The sequence below is a fragment of the Lepeophtheirus salmonis genome, chromosome 14 (assembly GCF_016086655.4).
Source record: "Lepeophtheirus salmonis chromosome 14, UVic_Lsal_1.4, whole genome shotgun sequence".
NCBI classification, from domain to species: Eukaryota; Metazoa; Arthropoda; class Copepoda; order Siphonostomatoida; family Caligidae; genus Lepeophtheirus; species Lepeophtheirus salmonis.
The window spans coordinates 13,629,646-13,657,249 of NC_052144.2; the positions used below are offsets into that span (position 1 = coordinate 13,629,646).

Here is a 27,604-nt window from a genome sequence, read left to right on the forward strand (position 1 = left end):
TGGTTCTGTCCCATTGTTACTGTGGATGTGGAAAGGTCGTCTTTGGAATAAAAATGTTATTGTCAGATTTGAGGAGGTCACTAATAGAAGGAACCATTAAAAATAACCTTTATTGTGAAAGTTTCATCAATTCAAAATTTAATATGTGAAATAAAGTATACACATAAAAACCTATAACATACTTTGGAATTTTATTTACATATTCAGACCATATTTTGCTAAAAAAACTTTACACATTAAGCCATGTCTCTGATGTCATGGCCGCATATTTTGCGTTGTTGTCGTGCTAGAAAACCCATACACAACCCCTTTTAGTGCCTTGCATTGAGAGAAGGAGTTTGTCAGCTAAATTTCCACTTCATTTGATGCAGTGAAGTCGTCGTTTCCCTTAGCAGAGAAACACCTCTAAAATAAAATGGTTCCATTTTATGGTTTGCTTATAATTATACTCAGTATTTTTCTTCCCCAAAACACTTTCTTTTTCTTAATGTTAACATAAATATACCATTCAAATTATATACCGTTCAGTTTTTTTGTCAGCGGCAAACTTACACAAGAGAACATGAATAAGTCTTTTCCACTGTAATTGTTAATTAAGGAGTTATTAAACAAAAAAGAAATATATCAAATAAAAGTATTCCCGGAAACTTAATTAAATATCTTATAAAACGAAAATAACGTAATTTTTTTCCAAAACCTTGTTAGTGTAAATCAAAAAGTAAAGGATATTTTTGCTAGATAAATAAATATTTTATCCCTTACCAATTTTTCAGTTTGCCCAATAATCAAGACTTTCTATTAGGTTAAGTTTCGAAGACTGGTTAGCCCACTCCTTGATAAAAAATTATTTGATAAATGACATATATTTCAGTTAAACAAATTTTTTTTATTTTTCAAATTTAACATATTATAGGTGTAGTTTTTTTTTCATTAAGATATATGTATTGTTGGGGATGAATTTTCCTCGGGATGAACTTGTTACTTGATAAAGTTCTACTAGATGACATTAGATTTTAGATATTAGATACAAAGCTCATCCTAATTTGATGTGGCATGACCTTATAACAAAAAAAAATAGTAGAATACATAAATTAATAAGTGACTCTTTTTTTTTCCTTTAGAGAAAAAGCACATTGCTGATTTGTGTGTTAACAGATACATATGTATATATTGAATAGAGATACTCTATAAATGACTCAACATTAATTTCATAAAAAGAAGGAATATTTTTTTTAGTCATTTGGAAAGTTACTTTGTCCAAATAAAAGAAATAATTGTTCAATGCCAAAAAAAAAGTCATAATATTTAGTAGGGACTAACAAATTAATTTGATTAAAAGGATTCCATCTCACTAAAGCTTCTTAGTTTAGAAGTGAAACTATTAGTTAAACATTTTTTATTAAGTTATGTTTAAATAATGTAAATCTCTTATCAACGTCATTTTGATATTTTCAACGCTTTAAATAGCAATAACATTAAAAATAGAGTGTTTTTTTAGAATATACTAATCCCAGTATGCAATATTAATTTAATTTGTTTTAATATCCTATACATATTTGATGGCTATTAAGTAACAAATGTTATATTATTAATAACATTACATTTAGCATTTATGATTTTTTTCGAACTTTTATATATTGTGTTTACTGCAATACCATCCAAATAAGCAATATTACAGTAGTACATCGACAAAATATGGGAGGGATATTTTTATTCTGCATGTTTTGTCTCAATTACTAGTCTACACTTTTCAAATCCAAGTAAAATTAGAGTCCAAATATTCCGAGTTTGATTTTTATCTAATAGAGTGGTCATTTTACTTTAATTTACATTCTCAGGTAAAATGATTGTGGGTAAGTTGATTGTTAAATAATTCCTTGCCAGCAATTTGATCATTAAGGATTTGATTATGATACAATTTTATTTCAAATTAAAATCAATAAAATTTATATTGTATTAGGACAAACAAACTATTCTTTGATAAGAAATTTTCACAAAAGACAACATTTTATTTTCCAAAGAGGTTCTATAGGTGGACAACTGGTCCCTTAAGGGGATAAAAACCTATCAGTAATGGCGTGAGAGAGGGGTGTAGAACGAAAAAGATGGAGAAAAGAAGATACAGAGAGAAGGATATACAGGGTGGAACGACTAAAATGGATGATCCAACTTTTAACAATAGAGATATTTCTTCCATCCTGAAAATGCCAGAACGAACGGTTAGAAGCATCAGAGTGAACCTTAAGGAGTGTGACAACTCCCAATGCCAACCAGGAGTGGCTGAAAGAGAATGCGTTTGACTTCTTACAGTTCTCACGTTACCCCCACCCCCCTCCTCACCAAATTTGAAACCACTTGATTTCTAGGTGTGGTCCTACGTCGAAAATAACAGCAACATGACCTCCCACAACACTAAGGAAGGCCTTATTGCCGTTATCCGCCGCACATTCGCTTCTCTCCGGCCGGCACAAGTTCAAAAGGCGTGCTCCCCTTTCCGCACCCGTATTTAGGCGACTTTCGACGTGCAAGGCGGTTTTATTAAACAAATGCCTTCTATATAACGTAATAAACATGTGTGCTTCTTGATTTCAATTAATATTAAAAAATAAAGTTGTAATTTCATTTTTTCGGGGCGGCAGAATTAATCGTTCCACCTTGTAGGGAGAAAGAAAGAAAATCAGGCTTCTTTCTTTCATTTTGGTCAAAAAAAGCCATTAAATAACTTCTGAGGCCATAAAAAACATAGTTATGTGTTTCATTATTGTATACGCCTACTTGCTAAATTTCAGATTGATCTATAGGACCGTTTTGGATTTTCCCTAAGAAATCCTCTGTATTAATATTCTATTTCTTATGAGCACACTCACCTATAACTACTCAATACTTATATCAATTCATATGTCGTGTTCCATCCTTAAGAATGACAAAATAATAAGCAGAGTTTTGAGAAGGAAAAAATAATAATTTGATGAATGACTTGACAAATGAGAACTTTATTCTCTAGAGCACTCACTTATAAAAACAAAACAAAAAAATGTCAGCTGGTGTTAATTCTTTTTTACATACTAGCATTTATAAATTATTCAAATCTTATGAATTATTAAAAATACGTATAAATTATGATATACATAAGAAAGCAATAACAGAATAAGTTCGACATATTTGATTCTACATTCACACGCAGTAGTGATGTGTTTTCAGAGGTTTTGTTTGATGTGATGCAAAAGTTGCTTTAACAAAAAAGAATAGCTGATTGATACCTTTTGAAACCTTATTTACCAAGTCTGTATCAAAAAAATTAATGAAGATGGAGCAAAAAAGCATGAATTGGTTCGTTTAGTACGCCCCGCATAACGATGAGGGATTTGGCGAAGAAGTGATCGATGAGCCGTTCCACGTTGTACTATGCTATAAAAAAAGCTGGTGGCAAGTCTCTCTGACATAATGAACGACCCTTGGTCACTCAACAACAACAACAATTATGATTTTATGAGTGCCCAAAGTTTTACATGCGTGAAGTGTCCACCACCAAACATATACCCTCAGTAGTGATGCTCGGAATTGTTTCATCTGTAGTTCACAAATGAAGCCAATTTTGTTCCCCATTTGTTATATTTTGATACTAGCAAGGATTACTTGATGATTTTGCAAACAAAAGTTTTTCCTTAGGTCACAAGAAGACAAAGCAATCAAAGAAAGACGATTATAGCTTTCAACAGGGGCTCTTGCACATACAGCAAAAATAGTGCAGGATTGGATGGCCAAAAAGATGAAGTTCTTGCCAAAAGACTTCTGGCCACTGCAGACCTCTACCTGAATCCTCTTTATTACAGCATCTGGTCGCAAATTGAAAACAAGGCCTGCAGATAACGTCACCCTAGTATTGAGCCCATACAGAAGTTGGTTGAGAAAGAGTTGCAATCAATACGTTGTCAATTTAACAAGAACTTTAGTTATATTTATTTACAAGTTAAAGAAACTAAAGCATTCACGTGCATTTGGTTATTCTCTCAAGTTCCCTAGCGACTAGCCCATTTAAATCTAAACACTCACTAATTCACTAATTTGTGAAGGGTAAGAGATTGAAATTAATTAATATTTCGATAAATTATAGCATAATCAATTACTTACAAAGCAAAACAAACTTTAATAAACCAAACTAAGCTTACGTACAAGTCAAGAAAGTGACACTTGAACTTGATCAACGAATCTTTGGACGTTACCATCACCATTGTCTACGCCTTCAGCAAGTCTGAAACGTTCGAAGGGAAAAGGGCTTTGTTAAAAAGGCCAAGTTGTACTCAGAGATGCTAAAGAAAAAAAGTCAAATCTCTGCAATTCCATGTGGGTCCAAACAAAAGATTTAGGGGGTTCACACCGAGCTGTCCAAAGTGTTTCTAAAAATTGGAAAAGAGCCTTTGGAGAGTGAAGAGGTAACTTTTGATACCAGCAAGGAAGGAACCCCATTTTCTCCGTTGCAAGACTCTTTTGAGTAAGTCTTTTGAACTCTATATTGACACTTTTGACCCCTAATACCTGATGCCGACCCCTCAACTACACCTTTTGGGTGTATGTTGGCTTGCAGTGCACATTATCTAAACAACAAGCCCCTCTTAGCCCCTTTTATCCAGCACTAGGACTCTATGACAGAGGACTACATCCCCAGTGGGTGTCAGGCCTCCCACCCTCGCCTGGAATCCATCATTGCTCCAAAGAACAACTACATTTATGATTAAGAGAGCTCAGACACACATCTATTTATATTGTTGATTTGTTTTTCTTATTATAGTGTTAACTAATAAATTATATCGTGTTGAAGTTTAACATTCAAAGTGTTCAAATTCTAATGCACCACTCGGTATTTGCCATAGTTTCATCGAAACTGCATTGAGACTGTTATTAAGTCTATATAACACAAATAACTATATGACGAATGCTTTCAATAAGTATAAGATAATTTATTAAAACTAATTTGAATCCATGTGTTTGCCTCAATCGCCCATTTATAAGATTTATATTTTAATGAAACAAACTGTAATTATTGACAATTAAAATTCTTATAAACAAATACATACAATTATAGGTTTTTTTTTTTTTGCCGCTTCTGAATACAAAAATAATCCCTTCACAGTTTGTGTGACATGTTTATGTTTAGTAAATTTGAATATATATAGTTAAAAATTGTTGTACATTAACTCACCGTTAGTGAACTGGGATATTATAGAGGCCTATAATGTGACATTTTTCCTTTGCATCTACATTTTATATTATATAGGCCTAACTTTATTAAAATTCTACCTATTCCTTTGAATCTACATTTTATTGCCAATACTGAAACATTACATCAGATTATGTGGAATTATTTATATACCCTCTGATTGCCTTGTTCAGGATTTATTCGTATAGTTGCTCTTTTTACGAGGTTTAGTAAATTACATTAACTGTTTTGCTTGAAAGTAGGTTCTTTATTTTCCTTTTTAAATTCTTGAACTCTTTTTCTTTTTTCAATAGAGCAAAAAAATGTAATATTGTAATTATTTTATAAAATAACAGATGGGTATTCATTTGACTTCCAAAAATTCCAATAAATAATTAATTACACAGGGGAAAACTCATTTTGTACATATGAATTCAAGCCAAATAAGGGATTGACCTTTCAGAGAATAGTCAAAAACTGATTTAAATTTTTCCCTCAGTCATCCAAATTCTGAAATATCTGGGATTTTAGTAAATCGGGACTATTATTGTATGGAGTAATTTTTTACCCTTAAAAAACAATCCCCAAATTAAAACTTAAATTCCCTTATAACTTGTTCATAATACAAAGTAATGAAGAATATCATAACTCCTATTATAGAAAAATTTTATATGTATAATTTAATAAAAGATCTATTTAAAAAAAAAAATGCATTGCCAAGGATTTTTGTTCTATTTTATCTTTTTTAAGTGTTCCCATTTTGAAATATTAAAATTATCTACTCATCGGGAATGGATTGCTTTCTTGCTTCGATCCTGGTATATCCTTCCAAAAGAAGAAGTCCATTCTACTCCCTATTGAAATTTGGTAGTTTTCCATGGATGAATTCCCCTCCAGTCACTCTCATGGTATTCGGAATCCAAATTCAAACATCTCTTGTTATGAATACTCAAGTTAGAAGTATCTTACTCGCCTCGATCTTCCTTTTACGAGGTATGACGTAGGATAAAATGGGATAATAATATTTAATATTTGCTACTACACACTCATAAAAAATGAGATCCCTTAATAAATACAAAATGAAACAAAAATCCTTAAAGATGCAATATTTTATTCTAAAATATGAAGTGAATATTTTTCTTTAATAGTCTCTATCATTATGAATAAGTTAGAAAGGTCTAAATAAAAGTGTCGTTTTTCATCATTTTTCCTCTAAAATAGATTGTGTTCCGAACAAGATACAGCACCAACAAAAAAACTGTATTATCATAAAAACAGTTTTACTTAAGTTTTATTGTTCCTATTTTTAATTTGTTGATTGTTTTCGGAGTAAAAAATGAATTTGATCGATAATAGTCCCGAATTACTATAATTCAGATATATTATTTAGAAAAGTATTTTCAGCTGTTAAATTGTTATTTACGAATTCAAAATGGATAGAATAGTTAAAAAATGAAGACAAAATGTGAATGACGTAATTATTAAAATGACTCCAATGTTTGCCATTTAGTTAAATATTTTTTCTTTTTGGGGTTACATTTTTACCCAGTTCACTAACTCTGTTACAAAAAAGATATTCACAAAGAGAGGGTTAAAAAAAGCATTGTGGCAGAACGGGGTGGCAATCAGTTAACAACAGCAGTTATAAGATTTTTGTTTGTACTCATTTCATATGGAATTTCTTTTCTACTGTTTATTTCCGTTTTCATTCGTACGCCAGCTTCGGCAGCTTCTGCTTCGGCATCCGCCTTTGCATCCATTTTCTTATTGTTATGTATTTCTTCCAATAGAATATTAATAACACACCACCAGTATAAAAGTAGAATTGCGAGTCCTGAGGGTATCAGAGTGTAGAGTTTATTGTAGCCTTTACTACTAATGAGTATCCATACAGCAGACATAATTAAAAATAAAATCCCCACCCCAATGATGAGTAACCAAGGTACAAGTTTTCTTCTTCTATAATTCCAAACGCCATCGAGTAAAAGCCATGAGCTCCATAGAAATGCTAAACTAACGACGACAATGGTCCAAAGGAGATATGGATTGATAAAGATAATTTTTTCATGGGTGGATGGTAAAGTAAATAGAGTTAGATTCTTGGGATATTTGTTAGAGTACCATGCCAGGATGTCCGTGGCAGAACAGTTAACATAAGGACCGTTTTTTGAAATGACAACTTCTTCAAAAAAGCTGGGTAACTCTCCATCTTTAGACCAAAGTCTTCGAGAACAATTAAATTGGACTAAGGAACTCATTCCTACGAGCAAGTAATTTCTCATTATAAGAATTGAAGAACATAAAGTGGACAGAAAGCTTGCAAATGCACAGAGTAGTGATAGAATGAGTCCTTGCATTCGGGCAGATATGAATCGAAAACAAATTCTCTCATTTTCAAACAAAGACGATCCTGCCTGGTAGTATGCTATAAGTTCAAATTCATTGAGATCCTCAGAGGGAAGACGGGATAAACGTCGTGAAAGGGTTCGTCGCCGATTCCATCGACTTGATCCTTTTCGAAACCCACTTGATTTTCGACGACCCACGCTACGATCTTTGGAAGTATGGTCTGTATCTTTCGAGAGCCTATGAAGGTATCCAACTCCTCCAGCTCCGCTGGATTGAAGAGAAAGTCGACGTTCAAAACGTAGGGATCGGCGTGGCGGGCCATTGGAGTTGTTGATGGCTTTTCCGTTCACTGAACCATTTTTTATTGACGACATATTACCTGGAAGTGATAAAAATTAAAGTGGTTTAGTTATTTATTTATAAAAATAACAAATTGTTATTTATTTTTCTCAAAGATTTAATATCACTTTAATGCTACTGTTTGAAAAACTTTTATAATGTTATATCATTAACTTAAAATAAATGTAACATAAATAAGGTGGTGTATATTTAAAGAATAAAATAGTTTCATCACACCATAAAATATTTCAACTGCACCAATATATACATATAACCAGAATAACAAGTTAATATCAGTTGTCATTAAACAATAGTTATTTTCAGACATTTTCTCAAGGATAAGTTTATGAGATAGCATGGTTTACATTTAAAAAAAATTGTAAGATGAGATTTTGAATATTTTATATTTCATTTCATATTCATTCATTAAATATACCCTATAAAACATTTGAAACCTGTAATCGAAGGTTCAATGGGATCTAAGAACTTAGAAATTACTACAATTACATAATTTTAGTGCAGGAGGTAATTGGTCATATTTTTAGGAAAAAAAATAATTACTAAATTCCAATAGTCAAATCTATGCCTATAGCTAAAAATAGGCCTCTAATAGGTTTGATATTGCATTTATATAATTTCATAGAGACTTTGATTTATAAAATTCACAGGCTTGCTTGATTTTTTATAAAAGTATATGGTTTTACTATTTATATAAAAAAATATTTTTTTGCCATAAAAATATGACAAATCGTTGATAAATGAATTTATATTATATTACTTTTAACATTTTCTGGATGTGTTGTTCTTGGACCTATGAGCCTCTGAACAAAAATCATACATTTTTAAATGCAAATAAAGTTTACAAAAGTTTCAAGCATGACAATTACATTTTAAAGTATTAAAGCATTAGGCTACGAAATATAATTTCAATCATATATCCTTATCTTCAATTCAAGTACATAAAAAATCTTTTAATCTTATAAATATTGAAAAATAACAAGAAATGTTGATTTTCTTTCTGAAACCCCTGAGGCTGATAGAGCCAAACTAAGATAATATTTGGATACAAGGAATCAAACTCTATTAATTTCCATTTTATTTAGTTTTTGGGACCTTTGTTTCTGCTGAACATTGTTTAAAGTTTGATCCAAGGCAAAATAACAAAAACTTATCATAATAAGAATTCTTAGTACTAAAATATTTCATAAATATTATTCATCTATATTATTAGATTAAAGTATGTCTGTCTGGCTGGATTTTATCGAAAAAATATTTCTTTTTTATTGTTTACTATTTTTTATTACGTTTTTATAGAAGTGTAACTACTTGATTTAAACAAAACATATTCTGCTCCAGGACATGAAAGATCATTTCGAGTGCGAGTATTTTATAAAACTTAGCGCGTCTGACTAAAAAAGAAAAGGAGAGCGCATATGTATCTATATTATTAAAGTAAAGGGGTACATTCTATAAGCTTTTCACTATGTCATACTTGCACTTTCTATCTCGAAGTTGGAGACGGGGACTGCGGATAGTTAAAATTCTATTATAACAAAATTTGAATAATAAGGAAATGACTTTGATAAAACGATAAATATTTTATTGGAGTAGGAGGAGATGGATCTCGACTTCTTAGAGATATTCGGACCACTAGTAGTTTGAAATAACATAAGAGTAAATGGAAGGTATCATTAGGTGGAAGATGTTGTGAGTTTCTCTCTTTTGAAGTAAATCCGTGGACTGAGGGATGATACCGGAAAAGATCACATCTCTGTACGTAAAGCACAACGGCTTTTTCTTGTATCTACCATACCCCATTACATTATAATTACAGGATGAAAGTAATAAATATCATGGATAAGAACTTATCTGTCATCAAATTCATTAACTCTTGAAACTCTTATTTTTATAATTTTATTTATTTAACTGTCTTCACTTTTTACCGTTTTTTATATAATATTCACGTTCGGGTCAAAATAGATTAGCAACCCCATGGCATTGGTGTCGCGATTCCGTTTGGGGCCGCACTCCACAGGTTTGGAACCACTGATCTAATCCTACGTGAAAACTTAATTGAACAATTGTGATGGATTGAGTCGATATTCTTCCCTTCTTACTCATATAATATATTCTTCATTTTGCAAAGCGTCACTTTGTTGCACTTAGTAAAGTTACTTCCATATTAACAGGTTGGGATAATTGGATTTCAACTACCCACTGTCGCTGTCTCCAATTTTGAGATGTGAAAGATAAAGTATGACGTGCGGGCAAACTTATACAATGTACCCTTATAGACTTCACCTTCGAGTATTCATTAAAATATGAGTGGAAGGACAAGGTCTGGAGATTAAAAAAATGTATCCAGGTGAAACAAATGGACCCGTGGCCTACGGTCAGCTTAAATATATATATATATAAATGTTTACCCTTTTACATTACTACGCATTGCATGTAATTTTAATGAATAAATCGTTTTAGTTACTCGTGGGTTAGGTTGGATATTTCATATTTTTGCAAGTTGCAGATCCAATAATAAATCTACTTTAACATTTTCTTCGGAAAATTAAACAATATATTATTCCATTAGATATTCCTTCAAGTAAAGTAAAACGTTTGATCGAGCTTCTTCAGGAGTGATGGATCAGCAATAATTACGAACAAAATTTTACAATAACTCGACACATATAACTCTCATTTATTATTTAATGAATAACTACTTCAAATTTTACAATTAATTAATTTCTGTAGAAAAGATAAATGTGTTCTCTTAGTTAAACTAATTAACTAAATTATTCTTTTTCGAAACTTGACTGCGTTTGATGATGATAATAATTTAAGTTGTTTTGAGTTCAATAGAGCCGGTACTAACAAATGGCGAGGAGGACATTGAGGGATCGAGACGAAGGCATTTTTTTTTTCTTTCAATTGACGGAATTGTTCATTAAAATATGAAGACTCTCAATTTTAAACTTCATCATGATATAATTTATTAATTAGCAATATAATTTCAACAAAACTAATACTATCAACAGATGTGGGTCTGAGCTCTCTTAATCACTAATGTAGCCGCCCTTAGCGAGAATTATAGCTTCCATGTGGCGACGGAAGCCCTGGAACCTGCTGCAGATGTATTTCTCTGTCATGGCGTCCAGATACTCGCTGACAATGAATTTGAGGACTTTGGTGTTTGAATGATGGACACTACAGGCCTTCCCCTTGACATGCACCCAAATGGTGTAGTCGAGGAGGCTGGCATCAGGGCTATAAGGGCTGGAAGAAGTGTCAAAAAAGATTTCAAAACCTTCAAAAATTGATTTTTATTTTGATCTTTGGACCAAGGAACTCTTTCTGTGTCTAAAATATATCTTTTAAGATTGGTCAGAGTTCAATTTTCTACATAACATTTATTTCATATTTTTATTGCTAAATATTTCAGGTAAAGATTTGAGCTACATTTGAAGCCTATACTCCATTGTTGTGTTTACATAAGTATCATCAATAAACTTTTTAAAAAAATGAAAATGACACTAAACAATCCACCTTCCTGACATATAGAGCATATGAACAAAACCTATTTATCCTACTATAATTTTAAATTGAATTAAAATGCTACTTTTTGTGTTTTTGTTAAAAATAAATAATACAAAATTCTGCAAAATAACACATATTAGTCTTCCTAAATGACAAATAAAATATATTAACAATACCTATTTATCATTTTAAATTGAATTAAAATATAAAATTACATATTTCAGGGGCGTAAGCAGTGTATTGACTGAAAGGACTGTAGCCCCCTCTCCCCCCCCAAAAAAAAATTAAAGAAAACAAAATGCTTGTTAGTAGAAAATTTAGTTATTGAATTTTTTTTTCCCAAAAAAATTAATTTTTGAAATATTTCTTCCAAAAAATTTAATATTTGAAATTTAATAATGATATTTCTTTTATAAAAATATTGCTTATGTAAACTGCTGTGGATTTTTGTAGTGAATCTCCTAAACATGTAATTTTTTGTGAATGGCTGTGCATTTTCTATCTTTTTTTTTTTTTTTAAAAATACAATTTTTTATGAATAAGTTTGGATTTTTTTTTATATCCATATTTAAAATTTTATTTAAAAATTTAATTTTTTAAATTTTTAAAATTTAATTTTCAAATTTTTTTTTCCAAAAAATTCCAAAACAAGCTTTAGGCTTGTACTCTTTACAATTCCAATAAATATTACTTATTTTCTTCTTTTTTGCAAATGTAATGCCAAATTATTTTTTTTTTGCAAATTGCTTCGAGAATTTTGGATAAAAACAAAAAATGAACTTCTTATCTACACAAATTTTTTCATTCATATATGTTAAAAGTGTTTTTATAAGTTTATAAACAATTTTTTTTTAAATTCATAAAAATATATTCTTATAATGCTGTAAACATTAAAAAGAAATATTGTCGATATATAGAAATTTATATTTAATATAGAACTTTGTGAATGGGATTTTTAGCTTCCTCCTTGGCCCAAGAAACGCCGGATTAACCATTGCTAGTAATATAATTCATAGAAAATTCTTTTATAAATATATGTATAATTTAATTCATGAGGTTGCGTTAGAGTGTATTAAATCTTGCGAAAAAATGTATTTCCTATTTTGATATTTATTTTCTCATATTTAAAAAAAAATAATTACCTACAATCCCGGAAAACTGATATTGGTCGTAATTGTTTTTTGCTAAAATATGTATATATAATACAGTCAAATCTTGGGCTACGAAATTAATACTTGGGAACAATGGTACTTATATAGGGGCTGGCTGAGAGTTAGCGAGGGGACGCGAAAGTAGCTTTTTTATTTATTATGAGATAGTTTTTCTCCTACTTACGAGTTTTTACGAAGGAGCTCCATCTAGGAATGAATAAAACTGGCATGTGTAGTTATTTGAGATATCACCTTTTAAAGTATCACGTTTTCTTCTAAATACTGCTGGCAAAAATATAACACAATATTATATTTTAATGGTTATCATTAAAGAAAATATTATATATTCGTCCTTTAAACATAATGGATTCAATATGAAATATAAAGCAGATAGTATTTGCTTTGACTTCAGAGCTTAAAGGGATTATAAAGTCTTAAATACTCAAATAATTGCAATGGTTATTGATAAGCCGCATAAATTTTAGTTCATCAGTTAGATAATAACGAATCTTACTAACTTTATAGTCATTTGAATTTGAATGTTTTTTCTATGTAAATGCCTAATCGATGGCCCCTTTAGGTAATTTAAAATGTTCTTGTGTTTTACTCAATTTTATAGAATAATTAACAGTTGCTCAATATGAATAAAAAAATGAACACGTCAAAGATGGTTTAAAGTGAAGAGAAAAGCAACGATAATGAAAATAATAACTTGGAGGCTGAAGATCTCTTGAATGAGATTGACTTATTTCGAATTGAAATGATTGTGTCTTTTCAAAAAGAGCCTTCAGATTTTGTCATCGATCATCTTTATTGCCATGATAAATCCAACTCTAGAACCGATTCTTCTTCTTGACATATTTCAAAAGATGAAGTTGTACTAGGTATGGACCCTCTTTTACGGCCGAAAAATTATTTTCATTATAGAAATATGTTCATGTTATTGATATGTTTATAGAAGGAGAGTTAATGTGTTGCTAATGTGATCCAAATTGTTTCAGAGAATCGGAATTTTGGCGGTAGGGATTTCCTTTGAAAAGATTGATGATCTCAATGAACCTGTAGCAGTAAGGGTTACTAATGATAAAAGATACATAATTGAATTATCATTCTTGAGAAACATTTTGGAGGATTACAGAGTACTCGTGTTCTATTTATAAGCTCTTAATTTAGAGGTGTTGCCCATGAACGAAAAGATTACTATGAGTTGTAAAACTGATACAGTTGTAAAGTTTCTGAAAATTACTATGGAAACATTGTTTTCCAAATTTTGGGAATTTTCAATTGGGTAGGTTATGTGATTATGAAATGCTCCGTTATGTTTCAACATCTCCATACCTTTTGATATAGGGGGTTTGATTGAACTATAAACACTTAATAATTCAATAATTAATGAAGATTGAGCAATTGAAATTAATTCGTATTTCTATATACAAAAGCTTAAACAATAAGTTATAAAACAAAATTAAGCTGAGCTCTCTAGTAGATACAAGCCAACAAAATTACACTTGAATGTGATCGACGAAGTTCTATTTGCGTATTCCAAGCAGTAGGGGTCTCCAGGACCACCTTTTAGGCGGTCAGCAAGTCCAAAACGTCCAAAAAGGAAGAAGGGCTGAGTCAAAATGACCAATATGGACCTTGAGGAGTTAAAAAAAACATCCCAGGCCAATACCCTCAAGTTCATGAGGTTCCATGCAAGAGATCTTAGAGTTTCAAACCAGACTGTCCAGAGAGCTTGTGAGGGAAGAGAGGCCACTTTAGATACCAGCAATGAAAGAAACCCATCTCATCCATTGCAACACTCTTTTGAAATTGTCTTTGTCATTTTTGACTCACCTACAGCCCTGATACCAAACCCCCATAAATCCACCTTTTGGGTGCATGCCGTGGGAAACGCCTGCAGTGTCTGTCATCTAAATACCGAGGCCCTCAAAGCCACTGTCTCATTGCACTGGGACTCCGTAAACGAGAACTATATCTGCAACAGATATCAGGCCTTCTCCCACCACCTAGAAGCCATCATTACCTCTAACGGCAGCTACATTAATGATTAAGAGAGCTCAGACACACATGTTTTTATAGTAATAATTTTCTTGAAATTCCAATGTTAATTTATTAATTATATTTCTTGTTGAATTTTAAAATTCAAAGTGTTTAGAATTTCTTGGAGCAGTCGGTATTGTTTATGTTATTATAGAAGAAGAAGAAGTCATGAATAAATAATTGGATAATTGCAACTTTCTTACTGCAAGTTAGCACTTATAACTTTAAATAAAAATATATTTGTTAGAATGTGCTATGCACATGTTTTTTTTCCCTATAATATACCTACACGGTGGTATATATAAATTGGCAAAATTTTAAAAGGTTATAACGAACAGCCAAGATGGGGTAGACCATATTTTTATAGTTATTTGAAAGCTACATCTAACCACGTTCAATTATTTATAGATAGGATCCGCTTCTCTTGATATGCGGTGCTGGAAGATTTGACAGATCCTCGTACAAATCCAGCTTTTCCATATTACTGGCTCTGATTTTGCACTTTTATTTTTCATTCCCTGGTTGGATGGAGTAGCCCAAGGAAGAAATGACACCTTCCAACAAGACAATACACCAGCCCACAACACCAAAAAAGTGCAAGACATCTTGGCCACAAAATGATCTCACTTTTGGAGGGTAGATATTTGCTCCGCAAACAACCCGTATTTGAATCCCATACGATCTCTATCTTTTGGGGTAGGGTCAAACATGAGGCCTGTACCAAGTATCGTTCCTCTATGGAGACCCTGAAGAAGTCCATTACTAGTACAATGGCAATGCGGGGTCTGCAAGAGGTCGCCCTTACTAGTGATTGATGGGAGACGGATATGGTTTATAGGTGATTCGGTCTTACAGTGTTTATGGATTAAAAATTTTGAGCAAAGAAATATCGCAATTTGAAGCTTTTTTTAGGAAATTCAAATCAAAAATGGCTTAAAATGACCATATTTTCCGAAAAAAATCCAAATTTCGTGTATTTAATTAGAAATTCATCTTTTAATAAGTTGGCACGACGACAAACAATTAAATAATAAACAAAATAGAAGAAAGATTTGGTTGGGTAGAATTATTTGTATATGGTGCTGTGAAAGTTTTTTCTTCAGCAAGCACTTTAAAAAAAAAATAGTTTAAACAACGGGCTACAGACTGTTACAACACATTCCGGCTAACTTTTTTCTTTAACTTGTTCATTCCTTATTGATTTTGAAATTAGAAAATAAAAGTGCAGCTTTGATCACACTTTGTATTACTAAATTTTTTTTTTTTTTTTTTTTTTTTTTTTTTTTTAAATAAAAATTACAATAACGTTGTGTATATTTTAAACTTCACGTCTTTATAGTTCAAATATTTGCATAAAGAAAAAAATAATAAATTTTAATGACAAAATTGTGGTGTTAAATGTGTATATGTTCAAGGACTTTTCATGTGTATGTTGTCCCAAATAAGATGCACGCATTGGACTAACTACTTGACAAAATTCAATTACTTTTCATCACATTATTTCTATTTTTTAGCTTTGCACTAAAATTAAAAACAAATATTGACCTCATCCAGATAGTGATCAAATGCATTTTACGAATTTTTGATTATATTTAGTAGAATATTAATTTTTAATATGACCTCCATGGGCATGAATCACTAGCTCAATTTTTCTACAGAGTAGTAATCATTTTACTTTATAAAGAAAGATATTAATCTTGTATAAGCAGACAAGTAGGTGGTAAGATTGATTTTACTATCTAATTATGGTTTTCAACATTTGTAGATTTTTGTCTGTGTTGCACTTTTTTAAAGAATATACACTTAATGAAAACATTTCAAAATTGTATTAGACCTTTTTGGTCTATTTGAAACAAAAATTCATAAGTCAGTCTTTTTCTCAGAGTTCCCCTTGTGTCTTAAAATTTGTGTATATGTTGCCTTACTCATATGTAAAAATATAATTGATTATCCTGTTGCAAGTCAAAACTAATTACTTTATCCATTTGCAATACTTTTATTTATAAATTCAAAGAATAGATATTATCGATAGCTTCAAGTCCATTTGAGAGAATCAATATCTTGGATTCTATTATAATTTATATTAAATATCGGTAAATAATAAATTCGTTTTCAATTATAGATATGCCATAAATGATATAAAGTTTTTATTCGCCTCAAACATTATTCTTACAATGCACATTTTATTTAGAACAGGATTCAAATATATATACCTAGCTATACTGAAGAGATAACAATAATTTGTTTGTGATTCACTTTTTAGAGGGATATTGGAAGAAGAGCACTCCAGTGATAGAATACCTCTAAAAGTGGCACACCCTCTAAGAAAATCGAAATCATGATGAAGACAGAACCCACAAAAGTATAAGAAATCTTGGTTCTTAAGTATTGTAAACAAATTATATTATGATTCATTCTTTTCAGGGGCGTCCACAGGGTGTGAGCTAGAGGGGATGTAGCCTCCACCTCTAAAATAAAGGAATTTTAACACTTTATCGTTACATTATGGGAGACACTTGCTTGGTTCACAATATTTCTAAATTTCTAAAAAATAGAATTAATTTGTCCTTTATTCACATCTTTATGAGACGATTAAATGGTATTGGTAGCTATTTACAAAAAAATTAATCTTTACCCCTAATTTAGCTTGAAATTGTTTCATTTAGGCCCAAAAAAATCTAGTACAAATCAAAAATTCCCATTATTTTAGGGGGCTACGGCCAATCCAGCCATCCCCTGCGGACGCCCCTGTGTTGACATGTTGTTTACTTGTTTATTTCAATTAACAATTGGAAGTAGGTATCCCATTAAATTTCTAAATTACCCCATTTGTGGTCATTTACCCCTCTTTCCAGACCTTAGAAAAGACCATCCAAGAACGTTATTGAAAAACCAAAATTATTCCAAAACAGTACAGAATTTTACAATGCGATCACAAGCACAACTGCCCTATTATAAATAAATTATCAAAGCCTAGAGAAGGCAACACAAACATTATTCTCTTCTTTTTCCACCATCGGATTTATATATTCAGCTTTCACATGTGACACAGAAAAAAAAAAGAATTATAATATTCACTCTTAGCTTTGCAATCCATTAGAGTATATCTTGGAGCATTTATTCTTAACGACTCTACTTAAAGTCTTATCAAACTTTAAGTATGATTTTCTTTACTTGTATTCATAAAGAGAGTTATACACGCCAGACTCTAAATACATAGTTATTTTTTCTTTTTACATAAGTGTCTTTTTTTTATTGGCTACATAATATATAAGTCATTCAAATATATTAGCACAAATATAAAAGTTTAAATACACGGTCCGTTGAAGCAAGTACATAAATAAATTTGCATCTCATTAATAGTCTAATAGAAACTTTTTTTTACAATTGACCAACCCAGAAAACATAGCTATATATGTGGCTCGTCAACACATAAGCATACTCGAACGATTTTCCTCAAAATTTATTGTAGATTAAATTTGTATTCTTCGACAAATTATCGACGATTCCTATCAATATAATTTTATTAATAACAATTTGGAGGCTCCAGAAATTGAAATTAAATGAGGAAAAGTTTATTGTCAGCATAAAAGAATGTTAAATTTATAGATTTTATTTGAAAGACCATATTAGGATAAGTTTTAAATGAGCATAAAAAAATGCAACCACTTCCACAAAACGTGCACTTTAGCTCATTAATTACAGAAGATATTTGAACTTATGTACATGTGCAAAGATACATTCCAACGCCAGCATGCAGAACTTTTTAATTAATAATAATTTATGAATATCCCTGGTAACCCGGGCAAACCTACTCTATCTCTTTACAAAACCAACACCAAAATCATTCTTAAAATTTTACTGTCTTTATTTTTTGTTTCATATAAAGCAGAGGAGTTCTCTTTTGTTCTAATATTTTACTATTTATTTTTATATCGCCATTAGTACATAAATGCAATTATTGTTATTATTACCACAACTAAAACGCAGTATTTTGTAAATTAATACATAATTGACATTATTCTATGCCACAAATAATTATTCATTTATATAAGCTCAGGGGTTTACGTTATTAGTTCATATTTTTCTCTTGAGATGGCGTGCATGATGATGACCAGACTCTCCTCTTCAAAGACACTGACCAGCACCAACTACAGGTAGCGTAACAACAGGAGTGATAATGGAAGAAAAAAGAAGGAGTGACCGTCACATTATGCAATTGCTCGTAGTGGAGAGAATTCTAACATGCAAATAACCAATATCTTATAACAAAACATAAGGCTAAAAAAATATATATACAATAAAATATACAACTTAATACGAGCGTAATATTTTAAACTCTGTTCTCAAGACTTTACCGTTCGTTCCCTTAAAATAAAATTTTTGATAATATTTTTTTTTACAACATACATAGTCTGCTTTTAGGTGAGTCATTGTTGTGGGGGGGGGGGCATAGCCACAAGCCAATCTTCTTTCTTCATTTATATTCCTTATTACTCTTCTATTTTTGTTTCCACAATTTTCTTCACAGAATCAATTTACTACATTCGAAGAAAAAATGTAAGAAGGATTCAAAATGATTCTTACAGAAAGAGTAGAGTTTATCATTTTCATTTCCTTTTGATTTGTTAGTGAAGATTGTTAAGGTTACATGACGATATTTCAACCATTTTTCATTGGAAACAAATTCCTTAAGAGGATTTCTAATGTTTAAACTAGACCGGCACCGATTCTGGAGACGTTTGGAGACTCAAAGGTATGAGGGTTAACATTCTATTATTTCTCTATCTCTCTCCTGATTGGTCGTATCTTACGACCCTCTAAATCAATAAAGAAGAGGATATGTGGAATCATATTAGCTTTTGCCTTTCCTATCCACCTCGTGAACAAGATTCGGTTTACTGTGAGAAAATTTTCGGCATGAATATGCCAAAACATACCCAGCTACCCTCTGGAAAGAAAAAGAGTCCTTAATTAATTTTGATTTCTTAATGTCCAGGGTAATATCGGGCAAACTTACTTTAGTAGATTTTAAACCATAGTTAATACAGAGTGCGACAAGATATCCTTCTTTTTTGTAATGCATGGCAATCAGGCTGTAGAAGTAATGTTGGTGTAGGTTCATTCTAGAGTCAACATTTAAGATTTATTTTTACAATGCCCTTTTTTAAAAATAAATTTTAAAACAGATCTCCAAGAGAGACTTTAGAAAAGTAGTAGAGCTGTACTTGATTATTCTCGGTAAGAAACTTAATCCAGTGACTCATTAGAACAAGCCTGGTGCAATTCATCAAGCCGGTTGGGTGGCCAATAATATATATGCCAAGAAAGTGTTAATGTTTTCAAGTTGACTAAAATACGAAAAGGACACCATCATTAAAATAGAGAAAATAAATAAACTCCTGGCTTCATTTTGTACAGAGCACTGGATAACTGGAAAATCTTCTGCCGATGCTCCTATACACGATTTGCAATTGATTAAGAACATGCTTAACTATCAACATATTTTCTGAAGAAAATGAGAAATCACGGTTAGTATCTGACTCAGGAATTAGTACTATTCGCCTTATTCAGTTCACTTGAGAGCATCACAACACATACAAAACGAAAAAACTTGGTAATCAAGCTATCAAAACCGAAAAGCCGGAATGTTATAGAAAAGGCCAGCCAGTTTTCTCCAGTCATCACTGAAGCTACATCTCTCACAGATGATGACCAGAGTCACATTTTCTTTTTGACGCTCTCGGATTGAAAAGTGACTGGCTGATTATACGGGCTGAAACATGGGAAAATAATGAAAACTATAGAGCAGCATGGGAATTTGTCACGTCAGTAAAAATGAGCAATGATGTTGCTGAAAGATGCGTAAAACTCATGAGGTACTTTGCAACTAGGGTTACCAACAACCAAGAGTAGACCAACTATATATCCCTTTTGAAAGCCAACAGACATGGTGCATTACACTAGGCAACATGAACTTAACTCCACACTTAGAGGCATCTCCAATAAATATAATTAACAGCTTTATTATTGATCTATTTTCGTCTCTTTAATATCTTTTTTAAGATTATCTCTTACAAATTCAATAGCACAATCCCGTATGCCTTCCAAAAAAATGGCCATCTCTTCATCTGCAGTTCCAGGTTTATAGTTAGTTTTGTTGAGGGATGCCCCATTTTGTTTTAATCTTTTGAAGAAAGGAACATTTGGGGACGATGTGGTCCCCATACACTCAGCTTCAATGACTAATTCCATTATATGGGGTCTTCAAGCCAATGGTAGAAGTTTTTGCTAAATAATATTTCAAGTAGAAAACAAGTTCCATTATTGTTGCCAAAATAAAAAAGACATGAAACATATGTTATATCAAAATGTCTAAAGAAAGTAAGATAACACAGTTATTTGTAATATTATCTGTTTTAACTCTTTTCCACATTGTGTAATACGCTTTCATTTACAATAAACATTTGTACAAAATTATACTTTTTTGATCTACAATATATATAAATGAAAATAAATGGCTCAAAACATTTATGCGTATTTATGATAAGAACTTATGTGTACATTGTATGATTTTGCCTGCATGTCATATTTTCTTTTTCCATCTCGAAATTGGAGATAGCAATAGCGGATATTTAAAATTCAATTGTAACAAACCATTTAGTAATAAAAAAATAACTTCACAAAGTTAAGATCATATTATTGGATTAGAAGTAAAGCCATTTTTACTTAATTGATCAAACATCTCAAATAAGTTTTCACGTAGGGTTAAACAATCACTTTAGTTTCTACTTTATATTTATATTTTTGTTTGTTTTTCGTAATTGTCTGTTTGTGCACTTAAAGGATATGATAACATAGAAGCTACTCTACGTGATACCTATTACGTTTGGTCGCCAGAAAATTCTCCAAAGGAATTTTAACCCTAAAAACTTTTGCATTGATATATCTATTGTTGCATAAATAAATCTTTGCACCTGTTTTTTTAGGTTTAAAATGACTCTTCCTTAAATTGAAGTTGTTTGTTTTTCTTTTAAATAGGTACAAAATGTCAAATGAATTCAATAGGTCCTTCTCGAAATCAATTATTAAAGATTCGGATTCAAGACACATATTAAGGCCCTTGCCTATATTAAAAGGTGGTTGTATGCCCCTGTGATTTTGGTGGATTAACGCAAAAAGATTAGGTATAACCTACACGTTTTTCCCGTCACATCAGATATTGTAAAAGCATATCAAAGTTCCTTTGCAATCCCAACGAGAATCCCATTTTTTTCTCCAAAAATATATATACATCTTTATCGAATAGCAATAAGTTATCTCCGTTATATAGTAATAGGCTAGCAAAGTATATTCGAGAATAAATCCAAAAATGCATGGGAAATAAATTCAAGAACTTATTTATAACATAAATTATATGTGAGAATATATATTTTTGCCCTAATATATGTATATTTAAGAGGCAAAAGTTCCCTGGACAAAGCTTCCGCAGAGCGAAAACTCTTGGGCGAAACATCCTAGAACCATAACATAAATCGTATAATTATACTGTAATGGTGATCTCCCATTGCCTCATCCCTCAATCCACAGTTAACCCCCTCCTCGGAATGCTTTAAAAGAAACGACCAAATTCACAACCACTTCCACATAATGAGACACCTTCCATTTACTTTCATAATCCTCTAAAGATGTATTTGTCGGAAACATAAAAAAAATCACCGAGTATTAAAGTAACAAAGCTTGGTGAATTCCGTATAGGGACAATGTGAGACGTTAGATATGTAAAAACAATATTAAATAAAACTTTAACTATGTAAAACTAACATTGGAAAGAAAATTTAAACTTTTCTGATTTATAAAACTTGTTTTATTGGCTTTTGAAAAATAATATGTTTTGTTTGCTTCATGATGTATAAATACTTTTAAAAGTTTTAGAAAAATGATGTTTATAGTGACATAACCCTATAAAAAGTTTTAAGTCACACCTGTCAACAAATGTTCACCTTCGGATTAAAAAAGATGCGATTTTCATTGTTTTTATGCTACTGCGGTAGTTTGTTATGAGGGTTCTAGTTTCTCAAAGAATTACAAAATCAGGCCACTGCAGATAGTATTTGATAGGTAAAGTATAGATAAATTCCTTTTTTTTAACGAATATATGGCTTTAGTAATGTGTATCTCACGTTATAGAAATACCATTGGTTTACACTAGATGGCCTTAGAAAGATAAGATTTTGTACTAAAACAAATTGTTAGACAGTTTTTGTGATTTTTGTCTCAGTATTGTTTGAGTGAGCGTCAAAAATAGATATCAGCAAAGAGAAAAGACGGCATTTGTAACAGATTTTCTTTGAAAATAATATGATTTTCGGTTCTACAAAAAAAAGAAGATTACCCTGACCATTTAATTAGAGAAAAATCAGCCTATTTGTCATGATGTTTTATTTAATAATCTGCCAGCACTTATGCGACGAAGAAAACAAACACAAATCCCACTCTGTATCTCGCATTGATTGCTTCAATATCAATCCTCAATTCGACTCCGAGTTCAAGAAGGACTTACATTTATAACTCCGCAGCAAAGCATCAGTGTTATTTTTCGTCTTTCAAGCACTAATGATTACTTTAAAATTAAATATTATATATTTAAGAACAAAATAAATATGATCAAAAATTTGATTCATTCAAACCCCTTTTTCAGGCTACAAATCCAAAAAAGTTTCTACAGTTTCATATTCATATATTTTAATGCAATTAATCATCCTTGTTTCTGACACATTACATGCTCTTTTGGTTTCATCTTTTTGTAGAGGAACATTTCAAAACGTTCTTAAGTTTTAATTAGATTTTTTGTAACTAAATTGTAGCCATAAACAGTAGTGGTTGGTGAATAAATAAAAGTACACAACTTTATATATTTACTCATACGACTATATTTTACAAATTTTAATTAAAAATAGGATCAAGATAAGGTTTGTTTGATACAAATAAAACTAATTAACAAATGTTTGCCTTTGAATTATATTATGATGGTTTGATCCTAAATGCTTTTACCAAAAAAATGATAAAAATTGTTTATATTACAACAAGTTAAAGTTTTGTTCTTTTAACGTTCCTTTAATTGGTCAGATGTAGTTATACTGATAAAGTATAAGTAAGCTTTACAGTTTTATAATTACTCCATCTTACTAGAAATCTTCTTTGAAGTCAATATACATAATGTATATTTCTAGGAACGACTGGGGCGAGAACCTACGCACATTGATTTTAACAGAATCATTTCTCCCGAGCAAATTGTCCATTGAGCTACTTCGTTCCATCAGCATCGGTTTACAGTGAGCAATAATTTGTAAAATATCAATGAACCTTCAAAGTTCAATAGATACACAAAAATATTTTGTTAAACTATTAATAGTTGATCCAGCATGAAAAAGATATATGTTGGAACTGAGATATTTTACTTCCAATTTTGGAGTGACTATATTTTTACCAATATTCTAACTAGTAAATTCAAATTTTGCTATTATCTATTCATAATCTAGACACTAGATTATAAGTTTTTTTAAATTTTTTATACTTGTTATAAATGAAAAATTTACCATACAGTACAATTTTTGAAATCTATCTTAAAATTAGCGTTAATCTGTGTTATTTGATTTGGATTGTATAATAAAGTATATATTTCTGACTTTTTATTAAACTAAGAGATGATAAAGTTTACGATAAAGGCTGTTGCATACTAATACAAAGGGGGCGGGGTTAATTCATGAAAATGAGCAAATTAAATTTTAGCCCAGCCTTGCTGATGCAATAGGATTTTTTAAGGACTCTGGAAAAAAAATCCAGGCAACCTTTTGAAGTTCAGTAACATAACTTTAAAATTGAAACTTCTGTATCCCTTATTTATATAGAGAATGTTTTTCAAAAAATTTATTTTAAAAATGGCTATAGAATTAAAAAATAGCCTATTGAAGGTTGAAACTTTAAAAACCTAATTTTTTCGTTATATTACATCAAAAGATTGATTTAACAGGTCACCCTCAAAATTAAGCACCCTGTTACAGACGCTAAAATAAAAATTTAGAAGAAGTTGACCTTTTATGTGACCATTGACCTTTTTAGGACCTTAAAACTGTACCTTTTAAACTTAAAATTTTATATAACTATTGCTTTAAACATAAAAAAGGCTTCAATTATCACGACATTTGCGAGTTTTTCTTACTACATTCAAAAAATAATATAAAAATACAAATTCATGGGTGAAAATGTAATTTTGTTTTTCCAAAGTGCTTAAAAAATCATTTTGAATCGGAAAAATTGGGCTGAAATTGAATTTGATTTTAACAGCCCCTCCTACTATTACCCCCTTGTAGCTATTGTAGTGTAATCTTAATTACACTTTTAATCACTATTAATCTTCCATAATTGAACATCTATTTTTACACAGATTATGAACTGGGGTAAAAGTTACCTTAAATATTAAACAACTTTTATTAAATGATACATAGTCTACATAGACTCAAAATTATTCAATACAAATTGAAAATATTTTCTTTACTATTTCATCCATTATGTACTTATAAATATCAAGTAAAATGCTTAAATAACATTTTCAATTAATCTTAATAGCACATCTAAATTTGTGAATATTAAAGTTAATACTTGTCAATTATCTTTTTGATAAAAACTTATAAATAATATTGATTATTTTATATAAATTTTAGATACCAAAATTGTATAGCATAAATTAAAAAAAAAAAAAAATAGTAAAGAAAAAAAGGATTTAAAAGCAAACAAATTAATCAAAAATACCAAATATTTATTAAAAATTGCAAAATCGACAAATATTAAAATAAGAATATAATTTTACATCAAAAAAAGAATTTAGATTTATTGTACAATATGCTTTTGGTGCCTATTAAAAATTCTGTATATAAAATCAATTTTAAACAGATTTGAAACAATTATATGAAATTTAATTATTATAAAATTTGGGGTAAAGAAAATCCCAGTTTGCTAACACAGGGTTAAGGAAATTAGAGTATTTTAATATGAAGGTATTTTTGAAAATTTATAATATTAATATACATATTTTTGATCTAAGAAATATTAATATAGTCATATTAATAAAATCTTTCAGAGTCTTTGGATGTAGAATCGAGAGGGTAAACAGGATATACTGTACATAGTGCTCCCTGATGTATATAATATACTTATTTTTTATTTAAGAAATAAGGACATATTTATATTCAGTGATCTTTTGTACAATTGGCATCTTAAAAAAAAAAAGAAACCGAAAGTCAATTTGAGGGGAATATTTTGAAATAGAGAAAGAATAATGGTCATGAAGTTGCATTAGATAATCTATAATCAGCTGTGGTAAGGGAGGAAGGAGAGATGAAAATAAAGAAGGGCATTGGTTAGAATTATTCCAATGACGATCCTCATTTCTACTCTGAGTCCAATAAGTACTTAAAAATATAATCCACAACAAATCGCAGGGTTACACTCCGTCTTTTATGAGCACACACGAATAGGGCCAGCTACAAAATTCAGAGGATTTACATTACTGGTCATATGAAAAAAAATATCGTAGGTGCTTTACATGTAGCATCAATATTGTGTAGCTAAGGTAGCGCTTTAGACACTAAAGTACTCCCTGGATCATCAATCGTAACGTCGTATTTTTTTTCTTAATCTTTTAGTATGATTATTTTATTTTTGAGAATAAAACATCCATCATATATGTATTAAATCACAACGTGTGAGTGTGGGCATGCAAAAAGTTGAGTCACACTGATTATTTTGGATAGTTATCTTTTATATTTATTAAAGTAGTTTGTCTGGTCTACGAAACCTAACAACTCTGCACAATGCCGCGTACTATTGCCAGTATTGTTCGTATTATATTTGTGGAAAGCAAATAATTTAATTGCATTGCATACACCACTGCAGCTAATAATCACTTTAAAATATTCATAATTTATTTCAAGGAATGCATCACTGCATAGCAGACTAGATTGTTATAGACACATAAATAGTTTTGCACTGAATAGACTTATAGCACATTTCAGTTAGCATAATATTGCTGATCAAATAGTGAAAAATATTGGCTTTTGGAGTAAAAAAATTGCAGAATCAAATTCTTCATCCATGGTAACCCCCAAAAAAGTTATTAAACCCATTTTTCTATGTTTTTCCAGTTATCAAGTTTTCGTGTGGGGTCATCAAATTGTTAAATAATTTATATAATATTAATTTTACTTTTTCTTATCATGTGTCTTCATTTTACGCAAAACAAAGATTTTTATCCATTGTGATCAATAATAATGAATTTATTAGACTTCCAAAGAAAAAATAAAAATATATTTTTTAAATCTGTTAACAGATCTAAAAGCTATATTTTATGGTGTTGTCTTTTATTTATGTAGATCGTTCACAGCAAAAAATATCACAAAATCAGATGAGCAGAAAATTCATGATGGGGATAAAAGCCTTTTTGAGTTATGGAGATCATTTTCATTCATACAGAAAGTAAAAACTAATCGGGAACACACCAACTCAATCAAAGGGCAAAAAAAGTTGAAATTTTGTTGCTATTAGTTTAAATATTCCAATATAATTATACATTGTTATATCCTATGAAAGTTGACGCATAATCAGATAACAATTTACTTAAATATTTAATTGAATCCATGGTGATTGAATAATACATTTTTGACAGATTCCCATAGTATATTTATAGAAAGAGTTGTATAAAATATGAACTTAATGTTTGCGATATTTTTTCCTAGTTTGTAATCTGAAGAGTGTTTTTTTTTTTTTTTTTGTTTTCATGTCGTTATCATTACTTTTTAATTCTTAAAGGGAGAACATCTATTAAAAAGTCTGCTCATAAAAAATTGTAGAATAACATTAATAAATTGTTTGAAATTTATCAGTAGTAATGAAAATTGTATATACTTTTAAACTCGCCCGTTTAATAATGGAA

General features: G+C 30.4%; 1 protein-coding gene across 2 annotated transcripts in view; it reads right to left on the reverse strand.

Moving 5' to 3' along the window:
- Window positions 1–4,937: 4,937 nt before the first annotated feature.
- Window positions 4,938–27,604, reverse strand: part of LOC139907202 (uncharacterized) — a 192,444-nt gene continuing 169,777 nt past the window's right edge. For both annotated transcript variants that reach the window (XM_071893436.1, XM_071893437.1), the window contains one exon: window positions 4,938–7,925. In XM_071893436.1, coding sequence (XP_071749537.1) covers window positions 6,823–7,920 — 1,098 coding nt within the window. In that variant the 5' untranslated portion in view covers window positions 7,921–7,925 and the 3' untranslated portion in view covers window positions 4,938–6,822. The remainder of the gene's footprint in view (window positions 7,926–27,604) is intronic.